The sequence below is a fragment of the Podarcis filfolensis genome, assembly GCF_964270895.1.
Source record: "Podarcis filfolensis genome assembly, chromosome: Z".
NCBI classification, from domain to species: domain Eukaryota; kingdom Metazoa; phylum Chordata; class Lepidosauria; order Squamata; family Lacertidae; genus Podarcis; species Podarcis filfolensis.
Genome location: NC_139617.1, coordinates 38,997,042 through 39,024,475, shown reverse-complemented (window position 1 = coordinate 39,024,475; position 27,434 = coordinate 38,997,042). Strand labels below are relative to the sequence as shown.

Below are 27,434 nucleotides of genomic sequence, written 5' to 3'. Positions count from 1 at the left end.
CCCTGTTTCAGGAAGCTTTTGATGTTCTGTTTTGTCCCTTTATATTTTGTTGGAAACCGCCCAGAGCGGCTGGGGTAACCCAGTCACATGGGTGCGGTATAAGAAATATATTATTATTCCTATTATTATTCCTCCACAGCAGCAGGTAACTCTTATCTCTCATCATTATTCTTAGCATTATTTATTATTAGCATTATGAATCCCCGGACCAGGATTCAAGATGCTTTACAAAAATTAAAACAACATGGATAAACTACAGAAAGCTAAAAATATATAAAAGGTAAGAGTTAAAAAGTAATTAAACTATAACAGAATCAAAACACTAGGAAAACAAATCCATTAACATGCAGATACAGCCGTACCTTGGTTGTCAAATGCCCTGTAACTTGTATGCTTTGGCTCCCGAATGCCGCAAACCCGGAAGTGAGTGTTCCGGTTTGCGAACGTTCTTTTGGAACCCGAACGTTTGACAGGGCTTCCACGGCTTCTGATTGGCTGCAGGACCTTCCTGCAGCCAACCAGAAGCTGCAATTTGGTTTTCAGACGTTTTGGACGTCAAATGGACTTCTGGAACAGATTCAGTTTGTCTTCCAAGGTACAATTATAGTAAAAAAACAGCACAGCGGTATTAAAAGCTGTTTCCTTAAAAACAGTCAGTTCCACAAAGCCTGTTGGAATTAAACAAGTCTTCACCCACCAGCAGGACAAGGAGGGAGCCAGTCTAGCTTCCCGAGGGAGGGAGTTCCAAGATCTGGGAGCAAGCACCAAGTAGGGCCAATACAGTGATGACTCACTGATGAACCTGCCTTAGTTCAGGAACTAACAGGTGCCAAAGAAAAGGAGCACCTTAAGGGTATTTACAAGGATGCAATGGAGCATCACCTGCCTGAAGGTGAAGAAGAGGTGGTTCTGGCCAGAAAGAAGAAGGTGTTTCAATATGGTTTGAGCATTTTAAGTATGGAAACTTAAGTCTACCTTGATATAATTCCTGTACATGCTGTCCCTCCATTTACCTGTTATTTAAGTGCTTAATAAACACATACACCTAACACGTCTAACCCCCTCCCCATTTTTTTCAAGCTGCACATTATCAGCTTTCCAAGTGCACCATTTCCCCTCTAAATCCATATTTTGTACCCAACTGGCATACTTAAAACAACAACATGGATGTGACAACATTCTGGAAAGGAGATGGGGAGGTTTCTTGGAGCCGGGGGTGGGGAAGCACCTGCCTAACCCTTATCCCCATGTCTTTATTTACCTTTACCTCCCTTACTGCTTTCCTGTTAAAGACATGGATCAAGCGAAGGGATTGCCTCTCAAAAGGACACTCTCATCTCCTTCCTGAACTGCAGAGCTGAAAAGGAACCCAAAAGTCATCAAGTCCAACCCCCTGCAATGCAGGAATCACAACTAAGGAGTCACTTGGGGCAAAACTGTTGAATCTGCAACACCCTTCTGTTGGTTCAACTGATTCAGGGTCATAGCACGTGAACAACTGAAACCCCTCTCTGTCTCTCCTAACATCAGCGAGGCTACCAGAAGGGGAGAGAACGAAGCAGTCCATTCATTTTGCTGCTTAGATTAAGCTTCATAACCTGCTGAACTCTATAACTAATACCCAGTACTACCTGACCTTGGGTTTTTTCCTCCTCCTCCCTCCCCAATTCCTTTTCCTTTTGTGTTGTGGCTTTTATATTGCAGCCCTGATCTTCGTACACTGCTTTGCAAGCCTCGTTCTGTGGAAAGGGGGAGTAAAAATGCTTGGGAGGCAAAGGAGCAGAGCCTCCAGCTGTCATGCCTATGCATGCAGATTCAGACAAGGTGCCAAGCTGTGCATATTGGAGTTTACAACTTCTTAGGACTTCCAGCAATACTTGGGCACTAGGTTGCGGGAGGCTGATCTAGATCAGCTACCCCCAACCTAGTGCCCTCCAGATGGTGTTGACTGCCTCTCCCATCACCACCGACCATTGGGAATGCCAGTGGATGGACACAGTAGCCCCAGAAACATCTAGTTTGGGGGAAAGACTGATCTTGAGGAACTGGAATGCATTGGAGAAAATGGGCTGCAAACTAAAGGAACATGAGCCAGCAGAGATAATACTGTTCACCTCAGGAATACTGGCTCAGTGAAGTGCCTTCCTCCCCAACTTCCGACATATATACCTTTTCCTTTCAAAATACTGCTTCCAACTACAGTTAGGAAAACACAGTATTCCTAGGCAACAGCAGTCTGTTAAAGCCCAAACAGAGCTTTCAAATTCCCTGGTCCAGCGTGAAAATTATTAGGAACATAGGAAGCTGCCTTATACAGTGTCAGGCCATTGGTTCATCCAGCTCAGTGCTGTCTGCACTGACTGGCATCAGTTCCACCAGGTGTATTTCCACCAAGTGTATTTCCCAGCCATACCGGGAGAGGGCAGGGACTGAACCTGGGACCTTCTGCATGCAAAGCAGGTGCCCTTCCCCAATCAGAGCTCCCTTGCAGTTTAGTGCTAAAAGCATCAAATAGGTAACCTGTAGGGAATGCGGGTGGCGCTGTGGGTAAAACCTCAGCGCCTAGGGCTTGCCGATCGCATGGTCGGCGGTTCGAATCCCCGCGGTGGGGTGAGCTCCCGTCGTTCGGTCCCAGCTCCTGCCCACCTAGCAGTTCGAAAGCACCCTTAAGTGCAAGTAGATAAATAGGTACCGCTTTATAGTGGGAAGGTAAACGGCGTTCCGTGTGCTGCGCTGGCTCGCTAGCTGCAGCTTCGTCACGCTGGCCACGTGACCCGGAAGTGTCTCCGGACAGCGCTGGCCCCCGGCCTCTTAAGTGAGATGGGCGCACAACCCTAGAGTCGGACATGACTGGCCCGTACAGGCAGGGGTACCTTTACCTAGGTAACCTGTGCTACCCACCCTCTCTGCTGCATCAAAAGTAGAAGATAAATCTGCTCCAAGGGTTTCCAAATTCCACACCCAGAGAAGCTTAAATGTCTACAACCTGCATGGATCATGCAAAAGATGAGAGCCTGCATGGTTTTCGCAAGGGTTGATCAACTCTTGCTAACCGGAGGGCTGAGGAATGGAAGATCCATGCACAATCCTTTTCATCCCCCACCAAGCTCTTGAATTTCACTACGGTTCATGCACTTTCAAGAGTTTTATTGCACTCATGACTAGCAACCTGTTGCTTGTTTTTGGAATCATACCGCTCAGGATGGCTTTTGTTTATACACCAAATGATGCAATGCATACAGTTCTACCAAAAAAGGGGGTGGAACATACACTAAACGTTTAGTTTGCATTAATATGAATAAACAAGGTTGCAATCCTATCCCCTCTTACCTGGGAGTAAGCCCCACTGAATTTGAAAGGACATACTTCCGATTAGACATGGGACTGCATTCTACCATGTTCTACTCACAGTAGACCCACCGAAATTAATGAACCTAACTTAGCTATGATCACTGGGTCTACTCTGAACCAACACCGGCTACTCCAGAATGTCTCTGAGCATATTCCGAGTGTAGGAATTAGTTTTCATCATTTTGGTTTAGCTGAGGTCACTGTACTTTTATGCACAAATCTTCTGACAAGCTCTCTTCATTTCAGCCTCCTTGATCAGGAGGAAAAAGTGATTTTGTTTTTGCTATTGTTAAACAGTTGCCAGTTGGAAACCCTCACAAATCAGCTTTAGTTGAGATCCCTGAATTACCAGGGTTGGTCTAAATGACCGTAGGGGTCCCTTCCAACTCTACAATTCCATGATTCTAAAAACTGTCTACTTTTGAATTCAAACTGGCCTAACTCCCAGGTAAATGCCTAATGTTCCAATTAGTGATAAATTAAAAGGCACCACCCTGCATTCCCCATATCTATCACCTCCATTCCATCCCATGCTTATAATCTTTTGCAGGTTTCTGAGGAATGTGGGTAGAAGAAAAGAGTTGTATTCCCCCCCCCCCCACCAAAAATAATTTCTTATGTTAACATTGTTCACGGCTGAATTTGTGCAGTCGCTGCTTAGAACACTCCATCATAGGTTAGGCATCCTTTTTAGCAATCAGAATACATTCTCTAAGACAAGAACCAAAAACCCAGCTGAGCTCCGGGGAGACTTCACACTCTTGTTCAACAACAGTTCATCAACATCCACATTCTCCCCCACCCCCCCAAGGATCAGGTTCATGCATCTGCTTTTTCGCTACATACCTCCAGCTGGCTGGTTTCAGATTCCCTGTCCCCAAAAAGCACCTCCCTTCCCAAATCCAAGCTCAGATATAGGGTGATCAACCAGTCAACCTAACTCAAAAGCATCTGCTCTGGCTGACTCTCTTAAGCTCCTTCCCAGCTTCTGCCACCTGTATCCTTACAATACACAGGAGGGGAGCTTCAGGCCTGGGAGCAGAATCTGACCCTTGGGACTCTTCCCTAGGTCACTTCCCCTTCCCAGCCCCTTCCCCTCCCCTGGCTGGAATGTGTGCATGGCATTCCAACAGGCGTGAGATTCCAGAGAGTAGATGCTGTCACACAAAAATATAGATTTCTCACAAGTCCGGAGCAAACATTATGCAACACTTGCACGAGAGCCACTTCCGCAGAGGGATGCGATTGAGTGGGCAGGGCAGCTCTGAAGCCTGAAACAATGCATGCTTCCATGTGGAACCATACATTCTGGGGCAGGTTGTATCCATTTGCAAGGATCTTAACAAGTCGGGTCCAGAATACCTTAAGGACCACCTGATCCCTTAGACCCTTGCTCGATCCCTGAAATCTCTGGGGGAGTCTTGAAATCTCTGGGGGAGTCTCTGCTGGTGGCCCCCAATGGCTCAAGTGCATAGCTTGTAACTTCAAAAGCCATGCATTCAGTGGGCTCAATTCTGTGGAACTCCCACCCACCAGAGACGAGACATGTTTGATGTTTTACCGTGTTTTTAATATTCTATTGGGAGCCACCCAGAGTGGCTGGGGAAACCCAGCCAGATGGGCAGGGTATAAATAATAAATTTACTCTTCTTCTTGATGGTGAAGGAGCTGCTGCAGAATCAAGAGGACATGGATGGTGAGGGAGTGGCTACTGTGACCTGCAACACCTGTGCCATATTTGTGGGGCTATCTTTGAAGGTGACCCGGAAACTGCAATTAATCCAGAATGCAGCAGCTAGGCTGGTGACTGGGAGTGGCTGCCAGGACCACATAACACCGGTCCTGAGAGATCTGCATTGGCTCCCAGTACGTTTCTGAGCACAATTCAAAGTGTTGGTGCTGATCTTTACAGCCCTAAATGGCCTCGGTCCTGTATACCTGAAGGAGCGTCTCCACCCCCATCATTCAGCCCAGACACTGAGATCCAGTGCTGAGGGCCTTCTGGTGGTTCCCTCATTGCGATAAGCAAAGCTACAGGGAACCTGGCAGAGGGCCTTCTCGGTAGCGGCGCCCACCCTGTGGAACACCCTCCCTTCAGATGTGAAGGAAATAAGCAGCTATCATCTCTTTAAAAGACATCTGAAGGTAGCCCTGTTCAGGGAAGTTTTTAATATTTAATGCTGTATTGTTTTTAACATTTGATTGGGAGCTTCCCAGAGTGGCTGGGGAAACTCAGCCAGATGGGCGGGGTATAAATAATAAATTATTATTATTCCTGCTACAGAACGTGCAAGAGTATACTTTTAGCAAGTGCAAACTGGTCTCCTTGCTGGAAGAGAAGGTGCAGCAACCTGAGGCCCACCCAGCCACACTTCAGGCTACAGGACAAGATGCAGAGTTTTTCGATACAGCTGAGTGAACTGCACTGGAAGAGCAAGACAGGTGGGGTGCCCCTAGGGAGGAGGGAGACCGCCCATTCCAAGAGACGAACCCCTGGAGAAAAATGACACAGGAGTGAACAGAGGAAAACATCCAACATGATCAAGGTCTGGAAACCAAGCCTTATGAGGAATGGTTGAGGGAGCTGGGTATGTTTAGCCTGGAAAAGAGGAGACTGGGAGGAGATATGATAGCCACCTTCAAATATCTTAAAGGCTGTCACATGGAAGATGGAGCAAGCTTTTTTCTCCTGCTCTGGAGGATAGGGCTCTTCCAGTTATGAGAAAGAAGATTCCAACTAAACATCAGGAATAACTTTCCGAGTGTAAGAGCTGTTTGACAGTGGAACAGACTCTCTTGGGAGGTTGTGAACTCTGCTTCCTTGGAGGTTTTTAAGCAGAGGGTGGGTGGCCATCTGTCATGGATGCTTTAGCTGAGATTCCTGCATTGCAGGAGGTTGGACTAGATGATCCTTGGGATACCTTCCAATTCTATGAGACAGGCACCCTCCTTGCTGAACTTCAGGCACATGACAAAGTCTTCCTCACTCCAGCAGAAAATGCCTGCTGGTCAGCCTTTGCTTTTGTGACATATTTTTTATTCTCTGTGTGGTTTATTTACATGCACACTGCTCAGAAATGCCAATGATTAAGCAGTACCTAAATAACACAAGCAGAACAAAAAGAAATTAATGACAGGCATGAATAGCCCTCCAGGTTATGGCAGCCACTGGAGGGCAAATCTCCAGAAGGCGCTTTCTGCATAGCAAAGTGTGTAACATGAACCGAGGTCAGTAGGCAGGAAGCCAACAGGCCTATCGCTACATAGCAAGACTTGTTGCCAGAACAAACAGAAAAATATTTAACCCAGGCAGATCCCCATGCAATAGCAGGAAAGGAGACCAAAACGTGGTAGCCTGTGTTACGCTCTGTATTAAAGGAATATGTAACCAAGCTCAAGAATATCAATATAAGCATTCAAAAAACTTCCATTTGCTTCATCACCCCCAAGCTTCTAGTCCAGGGGGTGGTGGACCTCAGGTCTGAGGTTGATTGCAGCATTCCGGGCCTTTCCATGTGGCTCTTGGAACTCTTCCCAAGGCCATGTCCCTCACTGAACTCAAGCATTTTTGCCTGGCGGGAAGGCAAACTTGAACTCTGATTGCCAGATGGAAGACAGAGAGGTGTACATGTGCACTCACAGAAACCAGGAACAACCTGCCCCACTCACTATGGCACTTGGCCCCCAGGGAAGTTGTTCAGAAGGGAATGTGGCCTCATAGCTCTAGACCTTGGAGCAAAGATGGGAGCCTGGAAACTAAAGATCTCATACGCTAGAAAACTACTTCTTATTAGGATATGAGGAAGTAAGTAAGTGAGTAAGCAGTGCTTACGGAAGCAAAGCAACTAGAGACAAGTCATCAGGATGAATGCAGATTTTTTGTGCACGAAATTAAAAAGAATTCGAAACCCACATAATCCAGATTCAATGCCATGAAAACTCTGAGAGAGAGATATTTAGGATTTTGTATTAAGGAGGGAAAATACAAGACAACTCATTTTGTACTTACGACATCGTAATTTGTAGGCGCTCGGTTCCGGGAAGCAACGACCCCGACTCCAGTGATTGGGTCCATGGGCACATCTGGCAAGGCATCAGCAAGTTCTCTAACCTCAGGCATTGTGGACTGTTCCTGAAAGAGTGAAGAAGATTTAGAGGGAGGGCAAGATCAGCGGGCAAAAAGCCAGTGGGCTGCCCTATAACATAGTATAACAAGAGGCTGCCAAAATAAACACCCTGGCCTGGGCACACCTAACTCAAAGTGGCATTTGCAGCTGATAAAAACTCACTTGAATTGACTCCCTTTTCTGATAGGCTCTCAACTAGGTTCAGCTAAGGATCACTGCCTGAGGAACATTTAACCCAGGCAGGTCTTCATCTGAGAGAAGCAAAAGACGCCCAAGGGTGGTAGCCTACTTTTTAAAAAGGAGAAGGAAACTGCACCCAGGTCTGCATATCACCCCATTTGCAAATAATGAGTTTACTGACTGAAAACCTTAAGGACTGGAGTCCTTAAGGACCAGTCCCCCAAAAGCTCATACCTTAGGGAGGCAGAACAAGACCAATAGGCTTCAGACCTCAAAGCAGAGTGGAAACATTCAGTGGTACACAAGATTGCAACCCCTGCAAGTACCAGGAGAACCAACATGTAGGTGGGAGTTCCAGGGGAGCTCCTATCATAGGAGAAAGGGGTTGCAGCTGGGTGACAAAGCCCAGGGGGGCAATTAAATCTAGCAAAGAATGTGGAGCAGGAGAAAACAGCAATAAATAACTTTTCGTAGTGCTCCAATTTAGGTAAAGGACGGCAGAGGTCCTCCAGCCCTGGCCTAAGGGCTAAGCAGCATGTTATGCAATCATTTCCATGTGGTTGGAGACTCAGAAGGCTACACCCACATTATACAGCATGCTAACATTGCAAGGGCCCCTATTTAAGGAGACAGGTGACCCCCAGGTGCACAGTGAGCACCTGCCTTGGGCCTTCTCTCAGCGGCTAAGGCAAATAGCACAGAATAGTTCACCTAAAGCACTGAGCTGCGTTCAGGTGACTAGGATCAGACCCATGGGTGGGAAATTGTAATCTCACAGATCTTAACAAGAGACAAATCAGGCAGTAAAGTGATGGTGCAGGATACTAAACCAAGGAAGAAATAAAAAGGATTCAAAAGTGGAACGCAGGTTCACTTAGATTGAAAGTTCACACCCACACCATCTATTTAAAGCATTTTGTTTCCCCCAAAGAACCCTAGGAACTGTAGCCTATACCTCACAGAGCTCCAGTCCTCAGTACCCTTGAAACAAACTAGAGTTCTCAGATTCTTAGGGGCTCAAGCCATGGGCTTTAAATATAGCTTGGGGGTGTGACCCAAAGGCAGCCCCCCATCCACAAATGTATATATCCAAAAAAGAAAAAATACAGTTTTTTAAATAGAAGCAATACAATATAACACTCTGAAAAATGGGGGAATTACACTAAAAAGCCAGGTGCAACACACATGACATATCATGACGTCCTCAGGGGATAAAAAGTCCCAGTGTTGCCAAATGTCCATAACTGCCCTTGATCTGTGTTTTTGTTAGTCTTTGCTGCATGCATATGCAATAAAGTTCTGCTGGGTGGTGTAAAATGACTACGGTAACTTTTTTCCTTGACTAACCCATATTTTACATGTGATTTTCTCCCATTATTGCTAAAGTCCAAATTGTTCGGTACCAAGCTGATAGGTTTAGGCCATCCAGATTTTTCCACTGCAGTATGATGTTGCATTTAGGAAATGCGAAGTGAAGTCCTTGGTCTTGAGATCCCTATTATGTCCCATAAGCATAGAAAACAAAAATTAATTCTGGTGTAAATTCAACACTATCTCCTGTAATACAGTGTTCTTTCAAACTTGGGTCGCCAGGTATTGTTGTTGGACTACAGCTCCCATCATCCTTTGCCACTGGGCTGAGCTGGCTGGAGATGATGCAAATTGTAGTTCCAACAAAGTCTGGGTTAAAGAAGGCTGGTCCAGGTGCCACACAGCGTCAGGGATTAGCACAGGGCTGTCAACGTGGATGTCCTCCAGAAGCTGTGGACTACAACTCCCATCAGCCCCAGAGAAACTTCAGTGCAACATCAGGAGGGCATCACCCCTGGCTTAGTGGGTGGCTCCTCCCTGTCTTGCCCAACTATGAGTGAAGGACAGTGAGTGGAGCATCTCTTGAAAGCACATAGAACTATGGCAAGGGTAGAGAATCTTGGGCCAGGAGGTCAAGTGAGGCCTTCAAATTCTCCCAGTCCAGTCCCCAAGGATCTCTCCCCACCCAGAACACAAACCTCACCCTGAGTGCTGTCAACTGGCTGGAGTGTGTCCTTGAACTGTGATGACGCATTTCCCCTGCCATGATGGAGACGCAGGTGTGTGGAAACCGCTGGTGTGTGCCTGGCTGCTGTGATGCAGCCTTTAATACAACAGTACAAATTAACTTGTGCTGCCCCATCCACTTTCACCTCTGTCTTGACCACGCTTGGAATGAGGTCCACAGATGTGAATATGGCTGAAAACTGCTCCGCACCCCTGATCTACAGAGCGTCCCCCCTTACTATGTGATCAACCAGCCACTATATATCTAGGGACAAAGAACACTTTGGGTTAACAGTCAGGTGGAGAGACTTACAAGGTGGTCAAGGCTGAAGACCCCTCAGTGAACTAACCTGAACCCTGCAACCATCATCTGAGGCCCTTCTTCGTGTGCTGGTGGGTGGCAACAAGACAGCAGTCCTTTTCTTCAGTGGCTCCCCATTTGTGGAATGCTCTCCCCAAGAAGGCCCACCTGACGCCTTCATTATACATCATTAGGACCAGGCAAAAACATTCCTCTTCTCCCAGGCATTTGGCTGATTAAACAATCTATGGCCTTTTAAACAGGGGGAGGTATTTTTTTGTTGCTTATCATGTTATGTATTTTTGTGTTTTCACATGGTAAACTACCCTGTGATCCTCAGATAAAGGGTGGTATAGATGTAATTTAATAAATTAAAATAATGATAAAGAGCAGCCTAGTGGAACAGTGGCCATCTTCCAGAAAAAAGGGCAGCATTTGCCAAGTGACCAAGTCAGGCATTCCTGGATGTATTTTGGCAGAAAGAACTACGTTCTCTCACCCCTGTTAGAAGATGCCAACAATAATCTGCCTTTGGGTTCCGGTGGGGGCGGGGGGGGGGGGACACAGTAAAAAAGAGAGAAAGAGCAAAGCCATTGTCGGCTTGGAAGCACAAAAGCCTTCTTGTGGGTGTGTGACTCAGAGCGAGCGGCAGGGGGCGGGCAGGAAACCCAGCATCAATTCGGACTTTGTCGTTGGGCACACAAAGACCCATTTTATAAAAGGGGTGGATGGTGGGGGGGGGGAGGAAAGGCGGAAAGGGAGAAAACTCAGGCCTTTCTGTACTAGGCGGGGGCAATTTCCCACTTTCTTAGGGGGCGGAATGGGGGAGCAATTAACAGGGCCCACCCCCCACTTTCCAGCAGAGGAAACACCAGGTGCCTCTGAACACTCAAATCTACATCCACTGTGCATTCTGTTTTTCTCCACTTTGGGGAGTCAACTTGTGGTGGAAAGACGCCAGTGTCTAATTAATGCTGATGAGTGAAGTTCTTGCATGCTAACTAGCAATGTGCCTTTCCCACACACTTATTTTGCCCCATTTCCCCCTCCCCTTCTCTCTCCCATCTCCCACCCCCAAACAAATTTTCTGGGTTTCCTATTGCTTAGACCCTTTGGACTGGCTCACCTATTTGAATATGCATAGTATGTCACTTATTATCTCCAGGATGGTGAGCAGTAAGAGAGGCACTATCTCTCATGGGAACAGCACACCTAGGAAACTGACATGCCCAGTCAGGCCACTGGGTCCATTTGAGCACACCGGCTCAGCTCATATCTAACACTAAGCCCAACCATAATCATAACTATTACTTTTACTATTAAATGTGATACAGAAAAACAGGGGTGTTTGGCTTTTGCTGCCCAACTCCCCAAGGAACTGAGTTCCCCAAGTCCATGACTAGGCAGAAATGAATGGATGGAGGCAGGTTGCAGTGAAAGCAAGGCAGATCTTTACTTTTCTGTTGCATCAGAGCTCAGGAATATCACACCCTGGCCTGCCTGAGCCATAGTAACCCCACTTTATGTGTGATGTAATTTCCGACTCTTCGTAGAGGGGATGTGCTTCTTCTCCACGCCAAAATGCAAACCCTTAAGAGAGATGTTTCTTCTTGGTTCTGGGTCTCTCTTGCTTCCTTGCTAGGAGGGGAGGGAACTCTGTTGCAACAGAAAAATAAAGATCTGCCTTGCTTTTACTGCATCTTGCCTCCATCCATTCATCTCTGACCGATCATAGACTTAGGGAACTCAGTCCCTCGGGGAATTCGGCAGCAAAAGCCAACCACCCCTCTTTTTCTATATCAAATGTATTTATATCCTACTTTTCTCTGAAGCTGGGAATCAAGTCGGGTTTCAACATTTAAAAGAATCTATTATAAAATATCAAGTCATAACAACAAACTAATTAAAAACAATTATTAAAATACACTGGAACGCGGTCAGCGCCGTCTGATCCTTAGTTTCCAAAGGCCTGTCAGAAGGATAACAAGGAGGGAGCTCATCTAACCTCTCTTGAGAGGGAATCCTATCTAGGGGAGCAGCCACAGAAAGGCCTCTCTCCTGTCACCACCTACTGGGCTTCTGGTGTTAATGGGACAGAGAGGTGGCAGCTTAGCATGAACTAACCATGACTTAGCATAAACACAGAGCTATGCAAGCTCCCAGAAAGATTATCAAAAGGTTATCCTGATGACTTTAAGATGTTAGAATGTTCACATAATCAGAAGAGTGCTTCTTATGTCTTTATTTCCAGAGGCCACTCTTTGCAGGCAAGAAGTCTCAGATTCAATACCAGGCATCTTCAATTAAAAAGACTGGATAACAGGCGATGGGAAACACTGCCTCTTCTCTTTGCCTATGACCCTGTAGGACCACTGCCAGACAAGAGAAGTCAGTACTGGGGCAGAAGGGCAAGCAGCCAGACCTGGTAGCCGGATAGACTCCCTAGAAAGAAAGAAAGAAAGAAAGAAAGAAAGAAAGAAAGAAAGAAAGAAAGACCTGCTGGGTCAGGCCAGTGGCCCATATGATTAAGCATCCTGTTCTTACAGTGGCCAACGAGATGCCCCAATAGCAGGACCTGAATGCAACAGCAACTCTTTCCTCCTGTGGTTTCCAGCCACTTGTATTCAGAAGTGCTGCTGCCTCCATCAATGGAGATGGAATGCAGTAAGAGCCTAGCTGGTGGGTCAGGCCAAATCAACTGACTGACTTATGGGGAATGGAAAGGTAGGGGATAAGAGAGGAAAGTTGCTGTAGGAGGAAGAAGGCTGAATTTAAAAGAACCCGGAAGGAGCAATGAAAGAAACTGTTTGGCTGAGGGGGAGAATAAGGTACAAAGCTGAAACGAATGAGAGAAGAAATTACAAAGGATGGGGGGGGGATATTGTGGAAGTGGGAAGTAAGAATCTAAAAGACAAAGCCTTCTTGGCTTAGAGCAGGGATAGGCAAACTCGGCCCGCCAGATGTTTTTGGACTACAACTCCCATCATCCCTAGCTAACAAGACCAGTGGTCAGGGATGATGGGAGTTGTAGTTCCAAAACATCTGGAGGGCCAAGTTTGCCTATGCCTGGCTTAGAGCAAATTCTACCTAAAACGGGGAGGCCAAGGCACAATATCTCCAGAGCAAAGTATCTGTAACTTGAGGAAAGCTGAGCTATGGGATTCCTTGCCACAAGGAAAACACTGTGGCAAAAAAATTAACCATTTCCAAAGATGGATGAGATATCAATAGAAACTGATGTCACTAACTGCCAAATTATTATTCCACACTGCCTCCATTTTGTGACTGACTCTGCCTTTATACTATGTTTTTGTAATGGGGGGCGGGGGCGGGAAGAGGCAGTAATTCTCAGTCATCTCAAGAAGGCCCTGGGTGTTGAAAGGTTTTAGAATTGCTGCTCTATCCTGGCCTGAAAGGAATGGCTCAAAATCTCAGCAAAACGTTAACCCATTGGACACAGGAAAGACAAAATGCAAAAAAAGAAAAAGAAAATCCAGCCTCATAGAAACCCTGTGTGTTTCAGAATTCACACACCTCAAACACAAAGAAGTGTTCCTTGCTACACGGTGCTTTTCCATTGATCCAAACAAGCTGTTTTGTCTTGTTGCTAGCTGCCTCTTTAAGGACATTATTATTCTGCCTACAGGATGTGTCCAAATCAGACCTAAAAAGAGACCGGATATCGCTTGGGAGATTTAGATAAATATTGTTCTGAACTCTACACAGACCGTTAGATTTTGCTATCAGAGGAAGCAGCTGGCTGGGTCCCCTGAATACCCCACCTGAATACCCCACCTGTTTTGCTTTATTTTAATATTTACCATCTTTTGAACTTGCCACTGGGTATTGTGTCTGATACACAACTTCAGGATGACTTCTCTTTAAAAAAAAAAGAAAAGCCATGCATTACTGCCATTGGGGGGAAACCCCTCCTTTGGTCCTTAAGCCCTGCTATGATGACTGCAGCCAAGCTAGTCACCAGGCCAAAATACTGCAGACACTCTCCACGGCTGGTGGGCTCCTTGCGCATTCAACTGATAGCAAGCTGCCATGACTGTCATAGGAGCAACAAGGAATGGGTTTCCTAGCTTTGGAAGTTGCGGCAGGTGAGATAGAAAAATGGCATGTCTGCATGGTTGGGAGATGACATGCCTTTTCAGCTCTTGAGCAACATCCTGGTTTTCAGTTGGCAACGCAAGTGTTTGCGGTGGGGAAACAGTGAACAGGAGCATAGGAAGCTGCCTTAAGAAAGTAAGAAGTGTCCTGATGGATCAGGCCAATGGCCCATCTAGCCCAGCATCCTGTTCTCACAGTGGTCAACCTGAGCACAGGAGCACTCTCCCCTCCTGTGGTTTCCAGCAAATTGGATTCAGAAGCATTACTGTGACCCTCACCCACTTTCTCCACAACATGCTTATTTCTAATGAACTTCCATCATGTAGCCTCTTACTCGCATTTTTGTTAAACCAAAGAGTCCCAAATAGTGCAACCTTTTCCTCATATGGGAGTCGCTCCGTCCCAGATCATTCTGGTTGCCTTTATGCCCAGTCAAAACTGAGCTAGGCTGGCAGTGGCTCTCCAGGCATCAGACATTCCTGGAAATGCTGGAGACTGAACCTGAGACCATCAGCATGCAAAGCAGAAGCTGTACCACTGAGCTATGCTCCTTTCCCAGTACAGGGGCACAGGAAGCTGCCTTAGGCTGAGCCAGACCAGATGCTCTGCTCCCTAAGCCACAACTTTCCCCACTCAACAGGTCCTGGAAAATCTCCAAGCAGCTCAGCCCTACCACAGGCAACAAGGTCAATTCTGCTCTGAGCTGAAGGAGATGCGGCAATGGGGAAGGGAAATCTGATCATTTCCTTCACATCACACCTGATACCAGCATTGTTATCAAACAGGAAGCATGTCACTCAGCCCTGCACAGACAGAAGCTTTAAGCCCTCCTGTGAAGCTTCCTGGAGCGAGAGCAAAGGAAGTGCAGTTTCAGCAACCTCAAAATACTCATTCTAAAAATGCTCACCCAAATTTGCACCAGGAAAGAAGTCTTCCTGCAATGACACAAAACTGCACCAGATGCACTCGGCTACATCCTCTGAAGCAACCCAACATGAGCTAGGCAGCTGTTCTAGGGCTAGTATCTCAGCAAGGAGCAAAATGGGGGGATCTCAATGTGATCTATGAACAAGGACTGAGCATCAGAATTCATGTTGCACTACAAGCTGGCATACTTGTTGCAAGTGTGACAAGCATCAAATGTCACTCTCATAGTCAGTCCACCTTGGAAGTCACACACATTGCTTTCAACCTGGATGACATCCTGCTTCTCCTTCCGTACTTTTTAAGATGTTAAAAAATTTGGCTCGAGTATCCTTTCACACAAGAGGGATGTGGGTGGCGCTGTGGGTTAAACCACAGAGCCTAGGACTTGCCAATCAGAAGGTCGCGGTTCGAATCCCCGCGACAGGGTGAGCTCCCATTGCTCGGTCCCTGCTCCAGCCCACCTAGCAGTTTGAAAGCATGTCAAAGAGCAAGTAGATAAATAGGTACCGCTCCGGTGGGAAGGTAAACGGCGTTTCTGTGCGCTGCTCTGGTTCGCCAGAAGCGTACAGCTCAGTCATGCTGCCCACATGACCTGGAAGCTGTATGCCGGCTTCCTCGGCCAATAAAGTGAGATGAGCGCCACAACCCCAGAGTCGGTCACGACTGGACCTAATGGTCAGGGGTCCCTTTACCTTTATCCTGCCAGACAACTCCCTGGAAGCTACCTTAATCTAATATAGGTCACATCCATATATTTAAAGCACTCTTAGGCCACTTCCAACAGTCACTGCTTCGCCCAAGAATCCTGGGACCTGGAGATTAAGGGTGCTGGGAACTGCAGCTCTGTTAGAAATCTAACAGCTCTCAGCACTCTTAGCAAACTTCTGTCCCTAGCATTTTACGAAGGAAGCCACAGGTGTTTTTAAAAAGTAATATCATAGTGCTTTAAACATAAGATCTAAGAAAGTGACCTAAAGAAACATCAGAACACAGACAATGTGGTATGCTAAGTGTTTGTGTGTCCCCTCCCCACAACAATGATATCTGCTCCCTGCAAACATCTAGCTCAGAATTGCCCACACTCATTGCCTGCGACTCTCCAAGGTTTCAGGAAAGAGCCTTTCCCAGTCCTACCTGGAAATGTTTGGGATTGAAGCTTGGACCTTTTGGCTGCAAAAATGCACAGCTCAATTAAGAAGAAGAAGAGTTTGGATTTGATACCCCGCTTTATCACTACCCGAAGGAGTCTCAAAGCGGCTAACAATCTCCCTTCCCTTCCTCCTTCACAACAAACACTCTGTGAGGTGAGTGAGGCTGAGAGACTTCAGAGAAGTGTGACTAGCTCCACAGCAGCTGCATGTGGAGGAGCAGGGAAGCGAACCCGGTTCACTAGATTATGAGTCCACCGCTCTTAACCACTATACCAGTGGTATAGAGCCAGTGTGGTGTAGTGGTTAAGAGCGGTAGTCTCGTAATCTGGGGAACCGGGTTCGCGTCTCCGCTCCTCCACATGCAGCTGCTGGGTGACCTTGGGCCAGTCACACTTCTCTGAAGTCTCTCAGCCCCACTCACCTCACAGAGTGTTCGTTGTGGGGGAGGAAGGGAAAGGAGATTGTTAGCCGCTTTGAGACTCCTGAAGGGGAGTGAAAGGCGGGATATCAAATCCAAACTCTTCTTCTTCTTCTTCTATACCACACTGGCTCTCTTAAGCTACAGCCCCATCCATTAAAAGGCCATGTAAGAGAGCCGTGTCTTTGAGAATCTGTTTAATGTGACCAGTATAGCTGGGTGGAAGAGGCCTACTATCAACAGCAAGCTCAGGTGTATGTACCCTGGATGCAGCATTGTCACTAGAAGCCCAGGTGGACTCGGTGTCACAGAAGGTCTGTTTTTCTAGCTTTGGCTGCCACCATTTCTGGACAGATGTACTCTCATGGTCTAGCAACCTCTCCAATTGGATTACTGTGGTATTTTGCTACAGGGGCTGCCCTTGAAGACCACTCGGGAACTTCAATTAATGCAGAATGTGGCTGCCTGAACTTTTAATTCCTATATAATCCCTTTTAAGCTAGTGGCCACCAACTCCCACTAACAAAAACAACACTTGCTTCTGAATGAACATGATTAGAATCGTACTGTCAATTATGCCTTGTATGAAAAAAGTAGGCTACGTTTTGAGAGCCCTGAACTCATTCAAATGATCCTGAGTTTTAGATTTATAAAAGGAATGTTGCTCTGTATGTGTGTGTGCACATGCGCGCACACAACTGTTTGTAATTCTGTGCACTTATGTGGCGCACCCTCTTTCCATTTCTAAACCAGGGATGAGGAACCTGTACCCTTTCTAGATATTGCTAAACAACAGCTCCCATGGGCCCCAAATATTGATCACGCTGGTTGCAGCTGATGGGAGTTGTAGTTCAGAAACATGTGGAGGTCCACAGCTTAGCCACCCCTGTTCTAAACTTAAGTGACCCTTTATTTGCAAGCACAGTGCTCTAACCCCTTGACAATCTGGAGCTGCACATTGCTGTTCATTTTTCCAGCCGAGATGGAGCAATCACAACACCAGTCACCCCAACAAAGGTGCTGTTTTCATTTCCTGCAAGGTTTATCACTTTGTTTAAAGTGCTCTTAGGACAGAGCTCTCCACCCCCAAATACTATGGCGATATGTCTTAATAATACCCTTTGTATTCATGCAGCAAGGAGTTCCACAGCTCTGTGACTCTATCTTCAAAAAAAATGATAAAGCTTCCCTTTCAAAGTGCAAAGTCCTGTTCATTGCATGATTGTACACTTTCGGTAGAATATCTCACTGCAATGTGTTTTTAAAATGGCTCACATTAACTGGGACTGGAGTGTTGTAGAAATCATCCAACCTGAAGTGGTAACTAAGAGGTGGGTGTGAAGATATGAAAAACTGCACAGGTTTTTTGTTTGTTGTTTGTTTTTAAAAAAGAACAAGAAAAAAAAATCCATGTTCATAAGAACGTATGGTAACAAGAGCCTCCTGGATTAGGCCAATAGCCTATCTAGTCCAGCATCCTGTTTTTACAGCAGTCGCCCAGATGCCCCAATGGAAAACGCTCAAGCAGAACCCAATCACAACTCCTCTCCTGTGGTCTTCAGAAGCACTGCTGCATCTGACTGTGGAAGCAGAACTCATTGGCAGTCTTATTCTCTATGAATATGTCCAACCTTCTTAAAGCCATCCAAGCTAATGGCCACCAGTGCCTCCAGTGGGAGCAAGTTCCCTAATTTAATTATGCGCTGCATGAAAAAACACTTGCTTTTATCTGTCCTGAATCTTCCAATGTTCAACTTCAATGCAGACTTGATGGTCTTAACTTAGGCAAACTAAGGCCCGGGGGCCGGATCTGGCTCAATCGCCTTCTAAATCCGGCCTGCGGACGGTCCGGGACTCTGTGTTTTTGCATGAGTAGAATGTGTGTTTTTATTTAAAATGCATCTCTGGGTTATTTGTGGGGCATAGGAATTCGTTCATTTTCCCCCTTAAAAATATAGTCCGGCCCCCCACAAGGTCTGGGGGACAGTGGACCAGCCCCCCCCTGCTGAAAAAGTTTGCTGACCCCTGGACTTAACACTAAGGTAGTTGGTTCCCTCTGGCCTCCCTCTCTACTTTGCTTGACAACTAGCTCACAGATAAGGAACCTGTGACCCTCCAGGTGGACTCCAATACCCATTACTCCCTGACCCGTGGCAATGTTGGCTGGGGCTGATGGCAGCTGGAGTCCAGCAACATCTAGAGGACCACAAGTTCTCCAAACCATGACCTCGCCTGGAGAACTCAAGAGCTCACTCACAAGGATGTGACTTTTGTATTCACCTCATAAATGTATTGTCCTATGGATCTGTCTTATGTTACCTTACTTTTTAAACAGGAAGAAACACACAATACACTTAAAGCACATTCAAAGCCTGTGACACCCTCCTCAAAGGATCCTGGGAACTGTAGTTTGTCAAGTGTGCTGGGAATCGTATGGGGAAAACTACAGTCCCCAGGCTCTCTGTTAAATGTGCTTGAATCATATGCTGTGGCTCTGCCCAGAAACACACCCTACCAAGAAGACAGCGGATGACAGGTTTAACCCTTGTATTAAACCTGTCATCATGTGTGTAGAGAGATTCTCATCAAAGGACTGGGAAATCAGCTGCCAATCAAAGCAGGGCGCACCAGCCAAGGCCAAGCAGTCAACAGTTCAACCCAGTATACAGTGGTGCTTCACAAAGTCGACAAATGGCAGGGTGGTACCAGCTGGTAGCCAGAGGGTTATAAATACCTAGCCAAAGCCAAAGCATCACGTGACATATTGAAAAACATGGGCTGTTGTATCCAATGCTAGGCCTACTCAGAGTAGACCCAGTGGAAACAACAGACCTGATTAAGCCATGGTTATTAGTTTCAGTAGGTTTACTCTGAGTAGGTCTAGCCCCATGGCATGTGCCTGGCTGGATTTCCACTGATTGGTTAGAATCTACTGATTGTTTGGGATATCCATATATACTTATAGTTTCCCCTGGATCAGGAGATGGACAAGGGATGGGAAGAGATATTTAGGCTGAAGGCCAGTCCATTGTTATGAATCCTTACCAGGAAATCATTTATTTCTTCCTTAAAAGAAGACCTATTCTCAGGCTCCCAGAGGATTTCGAACAAGGGAAAGCTGTGTCCACACAATGAAAGGAAGCGGCTGAGGGATGCCCCCACCATCACTAGCACCCTAGAGCACGTTTTGTTGTTTGTTTGTCGGCTTGTTTTGAGTACCTCCCCCCCTCTCAATCCAGGAGAAGCATCCTATCTATTGCGGAGGAAGCCCCGCTTACAACAAAAGGCACCCCTGCAACACAAGGTGTGTGTAGGGTTTGGAGGTCACAAAACCAAAAGGTGAGGTGGGGAGGGGGAAAAGGAAGCAATGCAAAGCCCTCACCCCCAGGGAGAAAAGAGAAGCAGGGGAAGGAGAAGGCGCAGGGCCCAGTCCGGAGTGGGGGGTAAAGGGGGTGGGTGGGCCAGCCGGGCCTGGCCCCGAAGGCTCCTTGGAGGGGAGACACTTAACTGTTGCCCGGGGCGCTGGCGGCGGCTGATCCCGGCTCCCCCGTTTCAAGCAGAAGCAGCTTCTCATTGCCCGGCAGGGCGGGGAGCGGAGGCAGGAACAGGAGGAGGAGGAGAAGCGGAGAAGCAGCGGCAAGTGGGAAGGAGAGGCGGCCCTCTCAGGGCCCGCAGGCGGCGGTGGCGATCCTTACCCGGGCGGGCGCGCTAGACCGAGCCCCCGCTCCCCAACAGCCCGTTGCACCGAGCGCAGGAGCCCATCAGGAGCCGAGGCCGCCGGCGGGAGCCATGGGCGAGGGCGGAGGAAGGCGGCCGAGTCGAGCCTGGCGCCGCCTCTGAGGCGCTCCGATGAGGAGGAGAAGACACCGGCGCCGCGGCGCAAGCACAGAGCCCCCTGCCTCCCGGAGCCCGCACTGCCGCTCGCTCTGCTTTCTCGATTCACCTCCCAAGCACCCTGACCGGCCCAGAGAGAATGAATGGGCGAGCCTGGCCCCCGCCCCGAACGAGCCTCCTGCGTCCCAAGCGCAACCACCAGGGGCCCCTTGGAGACTTACGCTTTGCGCCCAGGGCGCACGCCCAGGCAGCCCTTCCCAAATGGAATCCTTTGGCCTCGTCGTCTCCACCACGCCGAGGCCTCCCGTAGAGTTGCCGTTTAAAAATACAGTAAAATTAAAAATCACGCCCGCCCTCTTTACTACCTTGGGGGAGGCTCCCGATAGGGCGAGGTGCCCCTAGCCGAACGCCTCGTTCTCGCTTCCCTACGCACGGCGTGCACGTGGTTGAACCCTAGGCGTCTCCTGGTGGTGGGGAAGAAGAGCCCCAGGGTGGCACCTGGCGAACACGAGAGCTAGAGGTGCCTCTTCGGCTGCAATCCTATGCAGCTTTGGCTCAGGAGCGCATATACAGCTTCCCAGCGCAGGAGGCAGTAATGCTTCTGAGTAGCAGCTGCTGGGCACCGCGAGCGGAGAGAGTCGCTGCTGCGCGCGGGCCACGCTTTCAAACGTTCCATTAGCCTGTGAGTACAGGATGCCAGATTAGATGGGCCTTTGCCCTTTCTGAAGGCTGCTGCGCATCTTCATTGAGCGATCCACTGCAGTCTCCAGTCCTCCGTGGGCTGTCATCTCGATTTCAGACCCTAGCTGTTGCATATATGGAATTAGGAATTATTTATTTATTTATTGCATTTATATCCCAGATTTCCCTCCAGTTAGCTCAAGGTGGTGTGTGTGGTTCTCCCCCATTTTATCCTCACAAAAATCCCGTGAAGAGCGTTAGGCCCCTAGCTGTCAACTTTTCCCTTTTCTTGCGAGGAATCCTATTCGGAATAAGGGAATTTCCCTTTAAAAAACGGAAACATTGACAGCTATGGTTAGGCCAGTGACCCGCCTTAATTCATCCAGGGTGCTTCATGACTGTGGGTATTGATCCTTGGTCTCCGAAGTCCTGGTCCAACACACTTCACCAGTACACAACACTGCCCCAGTGTGCACAAGCTTACACTTGCTTTTGCATCAAATTGCATTTGCCTTTTTGTTCCCTTTTCACCCAGTTTGAAGAGATCCTTTTAGAGTTCATTGTATCATCAGCAAATGTCACTGCATCTTGTAACAGTGAGTTCCGTAGGGTGCTATTACCATCAAATGTACTGTATTTTTCGCTCTATAACACGCACCTGACCATAACACGCACGTAGTTTTTAGAGGAGGAAAACAAGAAAAAAAATATTCTAAACGAAACAGTGGATGTATGATTTTTGTGGTTCATGCTGTGGCCACAGACATGTGATCTGACGGTGAGTTTGGGGTAGCCCAATGCAAAAATCCTGAGGATCCATGTGGATCCGTGCTTTGTAACCACGTTTTAAGTGGGGAGGGAAGGAAAAGCACTCAAGGGACGAGCATGCGTGGGGTGTGTGGAGAAGGATGCTGCTAATAATGCAGAAGAGGGGTATAAGGGGAGAAGGCTCCTCTCCTCTCCCACTTTGCTCCTTTAAAACAAGCAGGCTCTGCTTCTCTCCCTCCTCCCCGGCTTAGAGAGCTGAAAAGCTTTGCTGCTATTTAGCGAGCTGAGTGGGGAGGAGAGAGGGACAGAGAGCACGGTTTAAAGCAGCCAACCAGACAGGAGCTGCTTACACCTGTGTAAGCGGCTCCTCTCCCGCTTTGCTGTTTCAAAGCGAGCCACGGAGGAGGGAAGGAAGGGGAACCATGGATCCTCTGCTCACGACTGCAGCAGATCCCCCCCAAGCCACCCGTAGGCATTCGCTCCATAACACGCACAGACATTTCCCCTTACTTTCTAGGAGGAAAAAAGTGAGTGTTATGGTGCAAAAAATACGGTATTTATTTGCCATGTTTCCAAATTATTCTCAAAGTGGCTTGCACAAACATATCCATACAGCGGCGAAGCTGCATGCTCCGCTACTGGGGGCAGAGAGCAGGCGGGGGGGTGACTGGCACCCCCCTGGGGGCGTGATGTGCTGCCCATGGGCATGGCGCACATTCTGGGGACGTGGCGCGCTGCCTGTGGGGGCGTGGTGCGTGGCGCGTATCCGGGGGTGTGTGTGCCGTGATGGCACCCTACCAGAACAGTGGTGCTGGGGGCGGCCCGCTCCCTCCGCACTCCCGTTCCTCTGCCAGTGTATCCATATATACAGTGCTTTTTTTGTTTATAGAAAAAAAAGTGCCAGTATTCACTTGATGCTGGTGAGACACTTTTAACATGGGGGGGAGGGAGAGAAGTGCCAGTACTGTGTACCCTTGAGGACTGCCAGAAAAAACCCCACTGCATATATATATATATATATATATATATATATTTAAAAAAACACCCTTACATTACTGCATTTAGTCCTGTATTAATTCACATGGCCCTTAACCATTTGAATCCAGGATACTTCAAGGACCGCCTGATCCCTTATATCCCTGGCCACTGAGGACTTGGGGGGAGTCAGTGTTAGTGGTGCCCCAGATGCACCCGTTGGATTCACCAGGAGCCTTGCATTCAGTATTATGGGCTTGGTTTTGTGAAACTCCTCCCAATTGAGATCAGACAGCCCCCCCCTTTGAACTTCTGATGCCTACTGAAAACTTTTTATTTTTATTCCAACAGGCAGGTTAATCAATGTTTGATGTTATAGTTCTAAATAGGTGTTTTGTTTTGTTTTTGGTGGGGATGCTTTGGATGGATCACCGTGTCATGGATGCTTAGCATTTCAGGGGGTTGGACTAGATGACCCTTGGGATCCCAACTCTACAATTCTATTATTCTGTTAATTGTTTTGAGTTATATATCATACAGAATTGTTTTGATTGTTTTTACATGTGGAATTGTTTTTATTGTTTTTATTGCTTTTATTTTTGATATTATTATTTTTACTGGAAAGGTATTTCATAGAATCGCAGAATTATAGAGTTGGAAGGGACACCAAGGGTCATCTAGTCCAACCCCCTGCAATGAAGAAATCTCAGCTAAGGAATCCCTGACAGGTGGCCATGCAACCTCTGTTTAAAAGCTTCCAACGAAGGAGAGTTCATCACCTGAGGCAATCTATTTCATTGTCAAACACCTTTTACAGAGTTTTTATGGGAAGCTATTCATAAATGGGTGGGACGCGGGTGGCGCTGTGGGTAAAACCTCAGTGCCTAGGACTTGCCGATCGTATGGTCGGCGGTTCGAATCCCCGCGGCGGGGTGAGCTCCCGTCTTTCGGTCCCAGCTCCTGCCCACCTAGCAGTTCGAAAGCACTCTTAAGTGCAAGTAGATAAATAGGTACCGCTTTATAGCGGGAAGGTAAACAGCGTTTCCGTGTGCTGCGCTGGTGCTGGCTCGCCAGAGCAGCTTCGTCACGCTGGCCACGTGACCCAGAAGTGTCTTCAGACAGCGCTGGCTCCCGGCCTCTTAAGTGAGATGAGCGCACAACCCTAGAGTTGGACACGACTGGCCCGTACGGGCAGGGATACCTTTACCTTTTTATTCATAAATGGAAGCAAATAAATAAATACAGTGGTACCTCAGGTTACATACGCTTCAGGTTACAGACGCTTCAGGTTACAGACTCCGCTGATGCAGAAAGAGTACCTCAGGTTAAGAACTTTGCTTCAGGATGAGAACAGAAATCGTGTGGCGGCAGCGGGAGGCCCCATTAGCTAAAGTGGTGCTTCAGGTTAAGAACAGTTTCAGGTTAAGAACAGACCTCTGGAATGAATTAAGAACGTAACCAGAGGTACCACTGTAGTAGTTTAGTTGGTTTGCAGACAATAAATATCCGATATAACACAGGGTTATTAAGACAATCACAGCTTGGGAGGGCACATAATATGCATGCACAAAGAATGTGCCTTTTAAAGAAAGAGCATAACAGATTCCATAATTTAAAACAGTTTAAAAGTACTGACCATTTTGACTCAAAATAGCAATCCTAAAAATATCAAGCGTATATCATATTTAAATTTGTATTAGCAAGTACAGATTTTCCTTAAAGATGGAAAAACACTAATCTTTAGCTTTAAAAAAATCCACCTTTGGAGAAAACCTCTCAGTAATTAATCCCAAATACGGGTGGTGACTGTAGTGAAAAATGTGGAAGAAAAACTGAGGAGATGTAGGTTTGGCCTCATGCAGCCAACGTTTGCTGCCAATATTAGGAGCACCAATCAGCACAGGTGGCAGCCTTGGAGACATCCAGCCTCACCTGGTTGAGGCAGGTACAAATTGTTGTTGTTGTTTAGTCGTTTAGTCGTGTCCGACTCTTCGTGACCCCATGGACCAGAGCACGCCAGGCACTCCTGTCTTCCACTGCCTCCTGCAGTTTGGTCAAACTCATGTTGGTAGCCTCGAGAACACTCTCCAACCATCTCATCCTCTGTCGTCCCCTTCTCCTTGTGCCCTCCATCTTTCCCAACATCAGGGTCTTTTCCAGGGAGTCTTCTCTTCTCATGAGGTGGCCAAAGTATTGGAGCCTCAGCTTCACGATCTGTCCTTCCAGTGAGCACTCAGGGCTGATTTCCTTCAGAATGGAGAGGTTTGATCTTCTTGCAGTCCATGGGACTCTCAAGAGTCTCCTCCAGCACCAGAATTCAAAAGCATCAATTCTTCGACGATCAGCCTTCTTTATGGTCCAGCTCTCACTTCCATACATCACTACTGGGCAGGTACAAATAGTGGATGGCAATATGGTAGGAGGAGGATGGACCAAACACTGCTGAGGCGGGTAAAGGTCTGGTGGGGAAAATTGTTTCTTTGGGGTTATTTCTCGTTTTCTATTTGAGGTTTACTGTTTGGGGGGGTTGTTGTTGCTGTTTGAGGAGGTTTTCCTATTCTGTTCAAATGAAAATATATTTTCCCTCAGCTATTGACTACCAAGGAACCTGCAGTGTTAATTGGCAAAACAGTGAGCCATCAGTAGCTGAAAATGCATCAGTGGCAACATTTCACAATTTTAAAACCAAAATTGAATTCAAAAAGTTGCACCCAATGTTAGCCCAACTCAGAGTAGACCCATTCAAACTTGTGGACATGCCTAACGTAGGTGCATTGATTTCAGAGGGATTTCTTTAAGTGGAACTTAGTTGGAGGCAGCTCAAAGGAGCAGCGTTACATTCAGGGAACCCAAACACATTGAAAAAAGTGGGGGTGATCACAACCAACACTGTCGGGTCCCCACTATATGCCCTTAGCCTCCGAAAGAAATCTCATCATGTTCCTTGGGTTTCTTCCTACATAGGTATTCATAGGTATTGGGCCCCTGGACCATAGATCTATTGTTCATAAAGTGGTTGTAACTCGGAGAGCAGAGCATCTGCTTCACATATAAAAACTCCCTGGTTTACATATAAAAGTTTCCTGTGCATCTCCAGACAGGGCTGGGAGAGACCCCTCCCTGAAACCTTGGAGAGCTTCTGCCAGTCAGTATAGGCAGTGCTGAGCTGGGTGGACCAATGGCTCTGACTCGGAATGAGACAGGTTCCTATGTAAAGTAATCTGAAACGGCAACTATTACTTTGTCCTGCAGCAAAGAATTCCAGACATGAATGAGTGAAATAGCTCTCAAGGAGGGCATGGGGCAGGAACACTGGCTGTAGTCTGGATGATTTATTATTATTATTGTTGTTGCTGCTGCTGCTGTTATTAATTTCATTTCTATACCACTTTATTTATTTTTTTTTAAATCTCAGAAGTGTTTTGCAGCCTCCCTTAAAACATCAAATAAAACAATCCAGAATACGCAAAACATTACTGAAGAAAGTCAGATATGAAGTATACGTTCAAAGCAACATGATTAACAAGAAACTAAAATATTATCTTAAAGATTTCAAAAGAAAACGTTACTAAAGGACATCAAATATATAATGCACGTTTAAAACACCACAATTAGCAAAAGAATAAAACATTATCATAAGCGTGGAACATGTCTGCTGCTGTTGCTGCCAATCCTGCCAAGGGTGGTTAATCTGACAATTCAGAAGCAACACGGTAGGCTAATAATAGACTTGCAATACTTTTATATCACTACTGAATTATGTCTTAATTTGCAATCAGATAACGTACAATATATACATGGTGATACCAACTAATATGAGTTAAGAAAATGTCCCGAGTGAGGGATTTTAAGGCTAGTATAACAGGAAGGACTGTCCTGTTGCTGTGTTTAGAGCAGCAACATCCTTCAGCCCACTCCCTGCAAAACACTGCATAAGACACCTACTTTGGAAGGCATGTTGCCTCAAACTTTAGTGATTCTTTGTGACCTTATACTAGCCTTAAAATCCCTCACTTTGGGACGTTTTCTTAACTCTCATTAGTTGGTGTCACCATGTATTTATTGTACGTTATCTGATTGTAAATTAAGACATAATTCAGTAGTGATATAAAAGTATTGTAAGTATATTGTTATTAGTATTAATAATAATAATAATGAATTTTATTTATACCCCACCCTCCCCAGCCAAGACCGGGCTCAAGGCGGCTAACACCAGGTATAAAATAATTGATTAAAATGCAACTTAAAAACAAGATAAAAGTACAACATTAAAATGCAGCCTCATATCAGTAGAAACTCAAATCAAAAACTTTTTGGGGAAGAAAACGTCAAATCTTCTTATTAGCCTACTGTGCTGCTTTTGGATTGTCAGATTGTTCCATTTGCAACACAAGGGTGGTTAATGGCAGACAGCGGCTGTGGAAGCTCAGGCTCAGTGACCTGGGTCTGCAGTAAGAGACAGACAAAATAGGGGCTGTGGTCAGAGAAGCATCCCAAGGGCCAGACAGAGATACCAGTGGCGTAGCGTGGGGGGTGCAGGGGGGGCCGGGCGCAACATCTGGGGTTAG

General features: G+C 46.9%; 1 protein-coding gene and 1 long non-coding RNA gene across 7 annotated transcripts in view; one reads left to right on the top strand and one right to left on the bottom strand.

The window, feature by feature from the left end:
• MVB12B (multivesicular body subunit 12B) overlaps window positions 1-21,178 on the bottom strand; it is a 98,571-nt gene extending 77,393 nt beyond the window's left edge. For 2 of the 6 annotated variants that reach the window (XM_083597064.1, XM_083597065.1), the window contains exons 1-2: window positions 20,117-20,586; window positions 7,361-7,483 (exon numbers count right to left, since the gene is read on the bottom strand). In XM_083597064.1, the coding sequence (XP_083453190.1) occupies window positions 7,361-7,483; window positions 20,117-20,182 (189 nt within the window). In that variant the 5' untranslated portion in view covers window positions 20,183-20,586. Of the gene's footprint in view, window positions 1-7,360; window positions 7,484-20,116; window positions 20,600-20,663 lie in introns of those variants that run through there. The other 4 variants (XM_083597068.1, XM_083597067.1, XM_083597066.1 and 1 more) reach the window with 4 other exon arrangements.
• Window positions 21,179-22,450: 1,272 nt separating this feature from the next.
• On the top strand, window positions 22,451-25,584 carry LOC310754809. The gene is made up of 3 exons (XR_014544043.1): window positions 22,451-23,712; window positions 24,329-24,811; window positions 25,259-25,584. It is a non-coding gene; the product is annotated as an uncharacterized lncRNA (long non-coding RNA).
• The last annotated feature ends 1,850 nt before the right edge of the window (window positions 25,585-27,434 follow it).